The sequence below is a fragment of the Piliocolobus tephrosceles genome, chromosome 21, assembly GCF_002776525.5.
Source record: "Piliocolobus tephrosceles isolate RC106 chromosome 21, ASM277652v3, whole genome shotgun sequence".
NCBI classification, from domain to species: Eukaryota; Metazoa; Chordata; class Mammalia; order Primates; family Cercopithecidae; genus Piliocolobus; species Piliocolobus tephrosceles.
This window is the reverse complement of record NC_045454.1, coordinates 49,946,686-49,958,989: the sequence shown is the minus strand read 5'-3', so window position 1 is coordinate 49,958,989 and position 12,304 is coordinate 49,946,686. Positions and strand designations below refer to the sequence as shown.

At 49.3% G+C, this 12,304-nt stretch overlaps 1 protein-coding gene across 1 annotated transcript in view; it reads left to right on the top strand.

Annotated features, from left to right (window-relative positions):
- The first annotated feature begins 748 nt into the window (after window positions 1-748).
- Window positions 749-12,304, top strand: part of ZNF57 (zinc finger protein 57) — a 55,654-nt gene continuing 44,098 nt past the window's right edge. The window contains exons 1-2 of the mRNA XM_031934729.1: window positions 749-793; window positions 11,283-11,405. Coding sequence (XP_031790589.1) covers window positions 749-793; window positions 11,283-11,405 — 168 coding nt within the window. The remainder of the gene's footprint in view (window positions 794-11,282; window positions 11,406-12,304) is intronic.

The following is a 12,304-nucleotide window of genomic DNA, read 5'->3' as shown; positions in this document are numbered from 1 at the left end:
CCTGACCTCGTGATCCGCCCGTCTCGGCCTCCCAAAGTGCTGGGATTACAGGCTTGAGCCACCGCACCCGGCCGAGGAAAGCCTTATCGCCATTGTGTTCCCATGCTCAGAGCGAGACCCACTTTCTTATCCATAAACACTGTGTGCAAGGAGAAAGACACTGCTTTGAAGCAGTGGAATGTGGACAGACATGCAGGCTCCTAGTTAAGCCACTCCCACTGGCTACTCCCGGAAGGACAGCACAAAGGAGATTCATTTAAACCACCACTGCTATAGATGACGCGTGTGACGCACTGCCTCCCTTTCACCATTTTGCCCTGAACGTCTGCTTCTTAGATCTAAGTGACTGCCCTCAATAAATAGTGAGGAGACCAGAGCTTGGCGCCTTTTGCAGCCTCCATTGTGCAACTGGCCCCCTGTGCCCCACTCTTTGTGACCTCTTAACCTGTCTCTTCTCATTCCTTCATCGCCACTGGACTTTGGGTACCCTACGGGTGATGTTGAGGCTGGTCTCCAACAATTATTTGTGAAACCCTTCCAGTACCCACGTACAGCCAGCAGCCCCTTTAAGGGAACATAACTCTCCCTGACTGGCCAATAAACAGTCCCGAGCCAAGCAGTCATCAGCTGTCGCGTCTGCCAGGGAGTGTTATCCTTCACGGAAAGCATCTAAAGCATTAGCTATCCGCTGTGTGTGGTTAGAGTGTGCTGGATGTTTTCCAGCGGCTTCCTGGTTTGAGTGGACAGGATGACGTCATGTGTGCCTAAGGCAGTGCCTGTCATGGCCCGAAAAGTATGTGCAATGAGCAGAAAGTTAGCACACTTGTGTCAAGAGGAGGTTTGGGAATGGATGTGAGATGGAGCAGGGACTCCCTCCTCGGGGCCTGCGGGTCTCCCAAGCATAGAAATAAAGAACAATTCTTGGCCGGGCGCAGTGGCTCAAGCCTGTAATCCCAGCACTTTGGGAGGCCGAGACGGGTGAATCATAAGGTCAGGAGATCGAGACCATCCTGGCTAACACGGTGAAACCCGGTCTCTACTAAAAAAATACAAAAAACTAGCCGGGCGAGGTGGCGGGCGCCTGTAGTCCCAGATACTCGGGAGGCTGAGGCAGGAGAATGGAATAAACCCGGGAGGCGGAGCTTGCAGTGAGCGGACATCCGGCCACTGCACTCCAGCCTGGGCGACAGAGCGAGACTCTGTCTCAAAAAAAAATAAATAAATAAATAAATAAAGAACAATTCTTGTGTTTCTTCAAGGTAAATTTCAGTCACCTACTTAGCCTCAAGAAGTAAATAAGCAACTTGATAAGCAAGAAGGTAACAGTAGCCTAAAACAATACCCAAGGAAGCTAGAATCATGGGATGTTTCGTTCTCCTATAGAAACTAAAGATGGTTAGGCATGGTGACACACGCGTGTAGGCCCAGCACTTTGGGAGGCTGAGGCAGGAGGATCGCTTGAGGCTGGGAGTTTGAGACCAGCCTGGGCGACACGGCAAAACCCTGTCTCGGCAAAAAAAAAAAAAAAAGAGAGAGAGAGAAAAATTAGCCTGGCGCGGTGGTGTGTGCCTGTAATCTCAGCTACCTGGAAAGCTGATGTGGGAGGATCTCTTGAGCCCAGGAAGTGGAGGTTGCAGTGAGCTGTGATCGCACCACTGCACTCCAGCCTGGGCAACAGAGCAAGATCTCATCTCAAAAAAAGAAAACTAAAGATAATGTTTTTGTTTTTTTTTTGAGACGGAGTCTCGCTCTGTCACCCAGGCTGGAATGCAGTGGTGCGATCTCTGCTCACTGCAAGCTCCGTCTCCCGGGTTCACACCATTCTCCTGCCTCAACCTCCTGAGTAGCTGGGACTACAGGTTCCGCCACCACGCCCAGCTAATTTTTTCTATTTTTAGTAGAGATGGGGTTTCACCGTGTTAGCCAGGATGGTCTCGATCTCCTGACCTCGTGATCCACCCGTCTCAGCCTCCCAAAGTGCTGGGATTACAGGCGGAGCCACCGCGCCTGACCAGATAACATCTTAATATATGTCTCTGAGTTATTTTACAGAAACCCCAACCCCCACCAAACAGATTCTCCCACAAGTAGATCACAAGTGGACAAGATAAAGGGGAACTGAGGATTGACCTCTGACCTCCACTTTCTGCTCCAAATTTCTTCCTGAGGGTAGTGGAGGTGGTCACACCCACGAGCCAGAGCTAACATTCGTTTCTACTGACCCTGCGTTTTTAACAAAGCTTCTCTTCACCAACTGCAAATTGGAAAATCTTTGACTCTACCTATGACCTGTAAGCCCCCCACTTCAAGATATACCAGCCTTTTAGGCCAAAACCAATGTGTAACTTTTATATATTAATTTACCTTTTTCCCTATAACTTCTGCTCTTCTAACATTTACCCCGGCCTTTAACAACCCTTACCTGTGAGCCACCAAGGGTGCTGGGACTTAAGCATGAGCTGCCTGATCCTTCTTGCTGGACACCTCACAAATACACACTTTCCTTTCTACCACAGCAAACCTCGGTGTGGATATCTGGCCTTACTTTGCTGAGTGAATGGACTCCAGTTTGGTTCTCAAACAGGCGCCCAAGAGGAAATACTGACCCCCTCCCCCAGGTCACACAGGTGATGTTCAAAAGAAGGCCCAAAAAGGGACATAAGAGTCACAGCCGATAGGGAACTATCTCAGTTAACAAAACCCCAGGAGAGTGACCATTTTGAAATAAGCATCTGGGCCAGGCACGGTGGCTCAAGCCTGTAATCCCAGCACTTTGGGAGGCCAAGGCGGGCAGATCACGAGGTCAGGAGATTGAGACCATCCTGGCTAACACGGTGAAACCCCGTCTCTACTAAAACTACAAAAAACTAGCCGGGCGAGGTGGTGGGCGCCTGTAGTCCCAGACTCGGGAGGCTGAGGCAGGAGAATGGCGGGAACCCGGGAGGCGGAGCTTGCAGTGAGCTGAGATCCGGCCACTGCGCTCCAGCCCGGGCGACAGAGTGAGACTCCGTCTCAGAAAAAAAAAAAATACGTACAAAAAATTAGCTGGGCGTGGTGGTGGCGCCTGTAATCCCAGCTACTCGGGAGGCTGAGGCAGGAGAATCGCTTGAACTCGGGAGGCAGAGGTTGCAGTGAGCCGAGATTGCGCCACTGCACTCCAGCCTGGGAGACAGAGCGAGACTCTGTCTCAAAAAAAAATAAAGAAAAGAAAAAGAAAGAAAGAAGCATGTGTTAGTGTGTTATGGGTTGTACTCTAAGGTACCAATAAGTCTGATGATCAGGACAAAGTAAGGGGCCCTAAAGGCTGGGGTTGAGCCTAAGTAAAGCTGTACACAGTGAAGAAGACCCATTTAGAAGACCATGTGTGGTCTGTAGTGTCAACAAGGTTTGTCTGAGCCATCAGTTCCACAAGGCCTCTAGCCCGAGACTATAAGAGAGCAGAAAGTTTCTTTGAATGCCTTATTCAAGACCCCAGTGTTGGCTGGGCGCGGTGGCTCACACCTGTAATCCCAGCACTTTGGGAGGCTGAGGCGGGTGAATCATGAGATCAAGAGATCGAGACCATCCTGACCAACATGGTGAAACCCCATCTCTACTAAAAACACTAAAATTAGCCAGGTGTGGTGGCAGGTGGCTGTAGTCCCAGCTACTGGGGATGCTGAGGCAGGAGAATCACTTGAACCCAGGTGGTAGAGGTTGCAGTGAGCTGAGATTGTGCCACGGCACTCCAGCCTGGTGACAGAGCGAGACTCCATCTCTAAATAAATAAATAAATAAATAAATAAATAAATAAATAAATAAAAGAGCCCAGTGTTGTGTTGGAACAGGAATTAAAACAAATTACAGAATATGTAAGCAGAAACTCAGTTGTAAGTAAGAAAACCCAATTCCCGACCGGGCTCAGTGGCTCACGCCTATAATACCAGCACTTTGGGAGGCCGAGGTGGGTGGATCACGAGGTCAAGAGATTGAGACCATCCTGGCTAAAACAGTGAAACCCCGTCTCTATTAAAAACACAAAAAATTAGCCAGGCATGGTGGCGGGCGCCCGTGGTCCCAGCTACTCAGGAAGCTGAGGCAGGAGAATGGCTGTGAACCCGGGAGGTGGAGCTTGCAGTGAGCCGAGATCATGGCACTGCACTCCAGCCTGGGCGACAGAGCAAGACTCTGTCTCAAAAAAAAAAACAGAAAAAAAAAAACAAAAAAATGAAAACCCAATTCCCCCTGAGAAAAAGAAAGAGCTGGCCGGGCACGGTGGCTCAAGCCTGTAATCCCAGCACTTTGGGAGGCCGAGACGGGCAGATCACGAGGTCAGGAGATCGAGACCATCCTGGCTAACACGGTGAAACCCCGTCTCTACTAAAAACTATAAAAAACTAGCCGGGCGAGGTGGCGGCGCCTGTAGTCCCAGCTACCCGAGAGGCTGAGGCAGGAGAATGGCGTGAACCCGGGAGGCGGAGCTTGCAGTGAGCTGAGATCCGGCCACAGCACTCCAGCCTGGGTGACAGAGCGAGACTCCGTCTCAAAAAAAAAAAAAAAAGGAAAAAGAAAGAGCTGGAGTCCTTTAAAAATTAACTGCCTGTTTTTCTGTGGCTAGTGAGCCTTATCTCTCCTCCTTTCCCAGGCATCGTGAAGACCCTGTTTCCCTAGCTGGGCAGCTGCAATGTCCTTAGACAGATAAACTCAAATTGTAAAACATGTTTTTCCTGGAACAGTAAGAAATGATGTAATGCATGTCTCAGTTAATTGAATAACTGTCTTTGTGTCTCACTTCTGTAATATCCTTCTCCCTGCACAGATCTCTCCCCACCCCACAAAATGCTTAAAAGGTAACTTAACTCTTTATTCAGGGCTCAGTCATTTGCATGTTACTCTGACTGGGCCAGAGCACCTAAATAGTAAATATCCTCCTGAACCCCATTGGTCTCTCTGATTTCTTATTGATCCCGCTACAGTGTAGTTTGAGAAAAGAACTGAGCACCTTGGTCACTGTCAGTAACGTCTCCAACCCCAAGGGTAGGGCGTGTCTTGGTGAAACCCTGTATTGTGGCCCAGCAGGAGAATGTCTGGTGGGATTGGTAAGGAACATGCTCATTGAAGTGGCTACCATGATCAGAGTATAGGGAATAGCCTCTGCAAAGGTGAGCAGTGGGCAGGGACCCTATAAAATCTGTTTGCTCTCTGCCCTACGAACAGGCTTCCAGGGATTATGCCCCCTTGTTTATATGTCGTTTGCCTCTAGAATATTCAAGCCCTTTCATCTGCCTGCACATTAAGCACTCAGCTCTGAAGTTGGAGTTTTCATAGTTATAGAGATATTCGTGACCTGGATTTTTACTTGGGAACTGTGAGGCAAAATATCCCCCAAGTGCTTTACCTCAAAATATTGACCTAGGATAAAGAGTTGTTGCCACAGTGTTTTGTTTTAGTTTTTGTTTGTTTGTTTGTTTTTGAGACAGAGTTTCTCTCTTGTTACCTAGGCTGGAGTGCAGTGGGGCGATCTCAGCTCACTGCAACCTCCACCTCCCAGGTTCAAGTGATTCTTCCACCTCAGCCTCCCGAGTAGCTGGGATTACAGGTATGCACCACCATGCCCAGCCAATTTTTTTGTATTTTTAGTACAGACGGGGTTTCATCATATTGGCCAGGCTGGTCTCAAACACCTGACCTTAGTTGACCTGCCCGCCTCGGCCTCCCAAAGTGCTGGGATTCCAGGTGTGAGCCACTGCGCCCGGCCAGCGAGACCATTGCTAATGGCTCAAGAGTTCAGTTCTAGCAGTTGTGCTGACCCTAGTTAGGGAAGGTAAACCTTTCCTTGGTCACTCACTTGACCCCATGGGCCTCCCCAGGTGTCTACTGGTCAGGAGAGAGACAAGACCTCCTCCAGCATCATGGAATCTGGCAACAAACTGAGGACAGAAGAAGCTGCTTTTTTCTTTTTCTTTTCTTTCTTTCTTTCTTTTTTTTTTTTTGAGATAGAGTTTGTTTTGTTTTGTTTTGCTTTGAGACAGAGTCTTGCTCTGTCACCCAGGCTGGAGTGCAGTGGCATGATCTCAGCTCACTACAAGTTCTGCCTCCCGGGTTCATGCCATTCTCCTGCCTCAGCCTCCCAAGTAGCTGGGATTACAGGCTCCCGCCACCACGCCTGGCTAATTTTTTGTATTTTTAGTAGAGACGGGGTTTCACTGTGTTAGCCAGGATGGTCTCTATCTCCTGACCTAGTGATCTGCCCACCTCGGCCTCCCAAAGTGCTGGGATTACAGGCACGAGCCACCCTGCCTGGCCAAAGCTGCTTTGTTCTACAGGTGGATACCCGAAGGGCCCAGGTTTGCCTCTAAGTCAGCACCATTTTCATTTCAGGAAGGAGACCACTGTGGATGGGGGATGCTGCCTGCAGGACCCAAGTCCTGAGAACTGACCAATCAGGCAGCTGGGGTGGGGCCTAGAGAACTGACCAATCAGGGGAGCTTAGGTGGAGCATGGAGAACTGTCAATGGGGGGGGGGGGGGGGTGGGGGCAGAGCCTGGAGACCTGTCCAATCAAGGGAGCTGAGGCAGGGCCTGGAAACTTGACCAATTAGGAAAGTCGGGGTGGGGCCTGAAGAATTACCCAATCAGCAGAGCTCAAGGCTTGCAAGCTGACCAACCAGAAGAGCAGGGGCAGAGTCTAAAGCACTGTCCAATCAGGGGATTTGGGGTGTGACCGGTGAACTCTCCACTCAGACGTGAGCAGAGAAGAGAACCGTCCAATCAGCCCCAGGGGCGGGGCATTGCTGCCCTCCCTGCTGAGCACTCCCGGCCTGCCCTGAGTGACCACGGGTGTTCCCGTTGTGCTCACCGGCACCAGCTGCGAGGCGCAGGGAGCTCCGTAAAGAGCTCAGGTCTTGGGTCCTACAGGACATGGTGAGTGCAGGGCAGGAGCCGAGCCTGAGCCGGAGTCCTGGGAGGGGAGGGTTGGAAGCGGCCAGAACACGCTGAAACTCCCAGGGGAGCCGCCCGGGAGCCCCATGTAGCCTCTGTCCCCGTGTCACCCCCGGGTCCTGCGGGGAGTTTCCTCCTCTGCCCTAGTCTTCATTCCCTGCAAAGTCGTAGTTGTCAGGACGCTGGGATGGAGGGGAAAGAAAAGACAGAAATGACTCCTGCCCTGTGGGGTCTCACAAAGTTAACTGGAAGAAAAACTAACCCAAAGTCCAAAATAAAAAACAAAATACCCACCCCAGCGAGGCGGTGCAACAACCCCCAAAGCAGAATACGCTTTAGATGCAAACTTTGGGCCCAGGCCCACGTCCCTGGGAGGGGCGAGGGGTGGACAGGTGGTGCGGGCGCTCCTGACCCCAAAGGCCCGCAGGCCGGACTCCAGGCCAGCCGCCCCTGCCTGGGCCTCTCTCCTTCTAAAGATTGATTTGGTTACTTGAGCCTGAGATTTTTTCAGTCCATGGAACATACAGTAAAGAAGAGACTTTGAAAGAAAATATTTCCAAGGAGGTGAATTTCAGGAAAAAAATGAAGTTCTCATCTTACATTCCATTTGTTAAAAATTCTTCCGTGCCTTCTTTTTTTTTTTTTTTTTCCTGTTCCTTTTTTGCACATGTGGTTAAGTTTCTCACATCTGTTGTTTTCTTTTCGGTGATGACAAATGGGATTCCAGGGCTTAGCCCTTGATGGGGCTCCCGGGAAAAAGAATCGCAGAGAAAGAGAGAAAATCTCTCTCTTAGTATGACACCCCCCGAAATGAATACATTCCTATAAGAAAAAATGTTTGGTGTTTAATTCGGTGTATTACAAAAACTTGCTAAAATATCAGTTATTCTCTTTTTCCAGGGTGGGGAATTTGTAACAGATAATAATTCTGTTCTTTTATTTTTTATTTTTTGAGACAGAGTCTTGCTCTGTCACCCAGGCTGGAGTGCAGTGGCACGATCTCGGCTCACTGCAACCTCCACATCCCGGGTTCAAGGGATTCTCCTGCCTCGGCCTCCCGAGTAGCTGGGATTACAGGGATGCGTGGCCACACCCAGCTAAGTTTTGTATTTTTAGTAGAGACGCAGATTCCACCATATTGGTCGGGCTGGTCTTGAACTCCTGACCTCAGGTGATCCACCCACCTGAGCCTCCCAAAGTGCCGGGATTATAGGCGACAGCCACCATGCCTAGCCCCTTTAATCACTCTTTTGTATTCACTCATAAGGATATGTTATTAGTATTTATTAGTTCCACTGCTTGCTAGTGACTGGGTATTTTCAAATTTTTTCCATTATGACCAGGGCCACTAAAGGCATTATTATATGTGGATCCACTTGAATGTCTTGTTCTCATCTGCTTTGCAGTATACCCTCATCCTCTTCCCCAAGAGCCTGATCCAAAATAATAAAACTTAGCCTGCCTCCCTGAGCTCTGCTGATTGGGCAGTTCTTCAGGCCCCACCCCAGCTTTCCTAATTGGTCAGGTTTCCAGGCCCTGCCTCAGCTCCCTTGATTGGACAGGTCTCCAGGCTCTGCCCCAACCCCCCTGATTGACAGTTCTCCATGCTCCATCTACACTCCCCTGATTGGTCAGTTCTCTAGGCCCCACCCCAGCTGCCTGATTGGTCAGTTCTCAAGTCACATATAATCGTCTACATCTCAGTTGCTGGTAACTCCATGATGGGTTTTCCTGAGTGAAAAGATCAGTCTTCCTCGATTCTTCCTGTTCTGTCTTGCCCCAGCTTGAGCCCATCAGGAAATTGTATATCTCCTCTTAGGCTGGTCCTGCACACGACTGCACTGTGACCACCCAAGGTGACACGCCTGCTTCTCACCTAGTGCGGCTGTCGCCTCCTAACGGGTGTCCTGGTGTCTGCATCTGCCCCTGTGATCTAGTCTCAGCTGTCACATGAGATCACTGCTCTGTGCAAAGGCCTGGAGTCATTCAGAGCCAAAGCCAAAGTCCTTCCTGTGGCTGATGAGACCCCACAAACTGATGTGCCTCACTTCCCCTCACTCGACCCCCTGTGGCTGTAACGCCCCATCCCCCTCTGCCCAGTCACACAGGCTCTGGCTGTACCTGAAAGAGCCAAGGGCCCACTCCTTCCTTAGGGCCTAACCTCTGGCTGTTTCTCCCACCCAGAACAATTTTCTCCTTTCTGTATTTTTTCATTGTATACTACATTTGCCATGATTAAAGTGGATCACTTCTGAAAGCTTCTCGTTTCTAATTTCAGGGAGCAGATGGCATTTTACTATTTTGGGCTGGGCCCCCATACCTGTAATCCCAGCACTTTGGGAGGCCGAGGCAGGTGGATCAGTTGAGGTCAGGAGTTCAAGACCAGCCTGACCGACATGATAAAACCCTGAGTCTACTAAAAATAAAAATAGGCCGGGCGCGGTGGCTCACGCCTGTAATCCCAGCACTTTGGGAGGCCGAGACGGGCGGATCACGAGGTCAGGAGATCGAGACCATCCTGGTTAACACGGTGAAACCCCGTCTCTACTAAAAATACAAAAAATTAGCTGGGTGCAGTGGCGGGCACCTGTAGTCCCAGCTACAGGGGAGGCTGAGGCAGGAGAATGGCGTGAACCCGGGAGGTGGAGCTTGCAGTGAGCCGAGATTGCGCCACTGCACTCCAGCCTAGGTAACACAGCGAGACTCCGTCTCAAGAAAAATAAAATAAAATAAAACAAAATTTAAATAAATAAAAATTAAAATTAACCAGCCATAGTGGCACACACCTGTAATCCAAGTTAATTGGGAACCTGAGGCGGGAGGATGGCTTGAGCCCAGGAGTTCAAGGCTGCAGTGAGCTCTCATCGTGCCATTGCATTCCAGCCTGCGTGGCAGAGTGAGACCTTGTCTCTAAAAAATTTTCTGGCCGGGTGCAGTGGCTCATGCCTGTAATCTCAGCACTTTGGGAGGCCAAAGCAGGCTGATCGCCTGAGGTCAGGAGTTTGAGACCAGCCTGGCCAACATGCTGAAACCTCAGCTCTACTAAAAATACAAAAATTAGCTGGGCGTGGTGGCGCACACCTGTAATCCCAGCTACTTGGGAGGCTGAGGCAGGAGAATGACTTGAACCCTGGAGGCGGAGGTTGCAGTGAGCCCAGATCGCACCATTGCACTCCAGCCTAGGTAACACAGCGAGACTCTATCTCAAAAAAAATTTTTTTTTTTTCTAAAGACTATGACACAAGATAAAGAATATATGACACATGGAGGTTGCAGTGAGCTGAGATTACGCCACTGCACTCCAGCCTGGGCAGCAGAGCAGGATGCTGTCTCAAGAAAAAAAAATATATATATGACATACACACATATACAGTTAAATGTTATTCAGTCATAATAAAGAAGGAAATCCTGCCATTGTTGACAGCATGGATGAACCTGGAGCACATTATGCTACGTGAGACAAGCCAGGCATAGAAAGATGAATACCAGAAGATCTCACTTACATGGAGAATCGAAAAGAGCCAGATTCCTAGAGGAAGAGAGTAGCAGAGTGGCTGCCTGGGGCTGAGGGGCAGCGGAAGTGGGGAGAGATGTTGGTCAAAGGGAACCAACTTTCCATTGTAAGATGAATAAATTCTCTACGTCCAGCGTACAACATGGTGACTGTATTTAAGGATACTGTATTGTATACTTGAAATGTACTAAAAGACCAGGCACAGTGGCTCACACCTGTAATCCCAGCACTTTGGGAGGCCAAGACCGTTGGATCACTTGAGATCAGGAGTTCGAGAGCAGCCTGGCCAACATGGTGAAACCCCATCTCCACTAAAAATAAAAAAATTAGCCAGGCCTGGTGGTGTGCACCTGTAATCCCAGCTACTCAGGAGACTGAGGCAGGAGAATCACTTGAATCCAGGAGGCAGAGTTTGCAGTGAGCTGAGGTCGCCCTACTGCACTCCAGCCTGGGGCGACAGAGCAAGACTCCGTCTCAAAAAAAAAAAAAAAAAGAAAAAAAAGAAATGTACTAAGAGTGTAGATCTTACTTGTTCTTACCATCAAATTTTTTTAAAAGGTAACTGGTGACAGATGTGTTAATTAATTTAATGGCAATCATTTCACAGTGTATATGTGCATCAAATCGTCATCTACACCTTAAATGTATACCACTTTTATTTGTCAAAGACGGAAAAAACCTACAACACAGGAAGTGATAATAGACAGAGGGGAAGAGGTCTGAGGACTGAGTCTTAAATCAATATTGGGAGACTGCAGGATCTTGTGTGAGTGTCCTATGAATGGAGTTCAGCTCCCCAGTGCTGTGAGTTCCACCATCCTCATGTACACGTATGTGGTTTGTTTTAGGACACGGTGGTCTTTGAAGACGTGGTTGTGGGATTCACTCTGGAGGAGTGGGCCTTGCTGAATCCTGCTCAGAGAAACCTCTACAGAGATGTGATGCTGGAGACGTTCAAGCACCTGGCCTCAGTAGGTAAGGATGGCGTTCTTTCTGCACTTGGTTATTAGATAATACATGTTTTGTCTGGTTGCAGTGGCTCATGCCCGTATTCCCAGTGCTTTTGGGAGGCTAAGGCAGGAGGATCACTTGAGGCTAGGAGTTGGCAACCAGCCTGGGCAACAGAGTGAGACCCTGTCTCTACAGAAAAATCAAAAATGAGCACGGTGTGGTAGCATGCTCCTGTTGTCCTAGCTACTTGAGAGGCTGAGGCAGGAGAATCGCTTGAGCCCAGGAGTCCAAGGCTACAGTGACCCGTGGTCACACCACTGTACTCCAGCCAGGGTGGCAAATTGAGACCCTGTTTTAAAGAAGAAAGAAAAAAGAGCCAGGTGCAGCGGCTCATGCCTGTCATCCCAGCACTTTGGGAGGCCAAGGTAGATGGATTGCCTGAGCTCAGGAGTTCGAGACCGCTCAAGCAACACAGTGCAATGCCGTCTCTACTGAAATACAAAAAATTAGCTGGGCGTGGCTGTGTAATCCCCGCTACTCAGCAGGCTGAGGCAGGAGAATTGCTTGAATCCGGGAGGCAGAAGTTGCAATGAGCCAAGATTGTACCACTGCACTCCAGCCTGGGCAACAGAGTGAGACTCCATCTCAAAAAAAAAAGAATAAATATTTCTTGCTCATTAAGCCTATTCTAAGATTTATAATGTAGAAGGGGAATACATTGGTTAATAAGACAGTTATAATCATTGATGTCCTGGACGTAAAATTCAGTAGCTTCTCTGTGATAATAAAAATCTATCTATCAATCCGTACTTTTCTTTCTGTCTTGTTGAAAAGACCTAGGGTCTGTAATCCCAGCACTTTGGGAGGCCGAGACCAGCGGATCACGAGGTCAGGAGATCGAGACCATCCTGGCTAACAC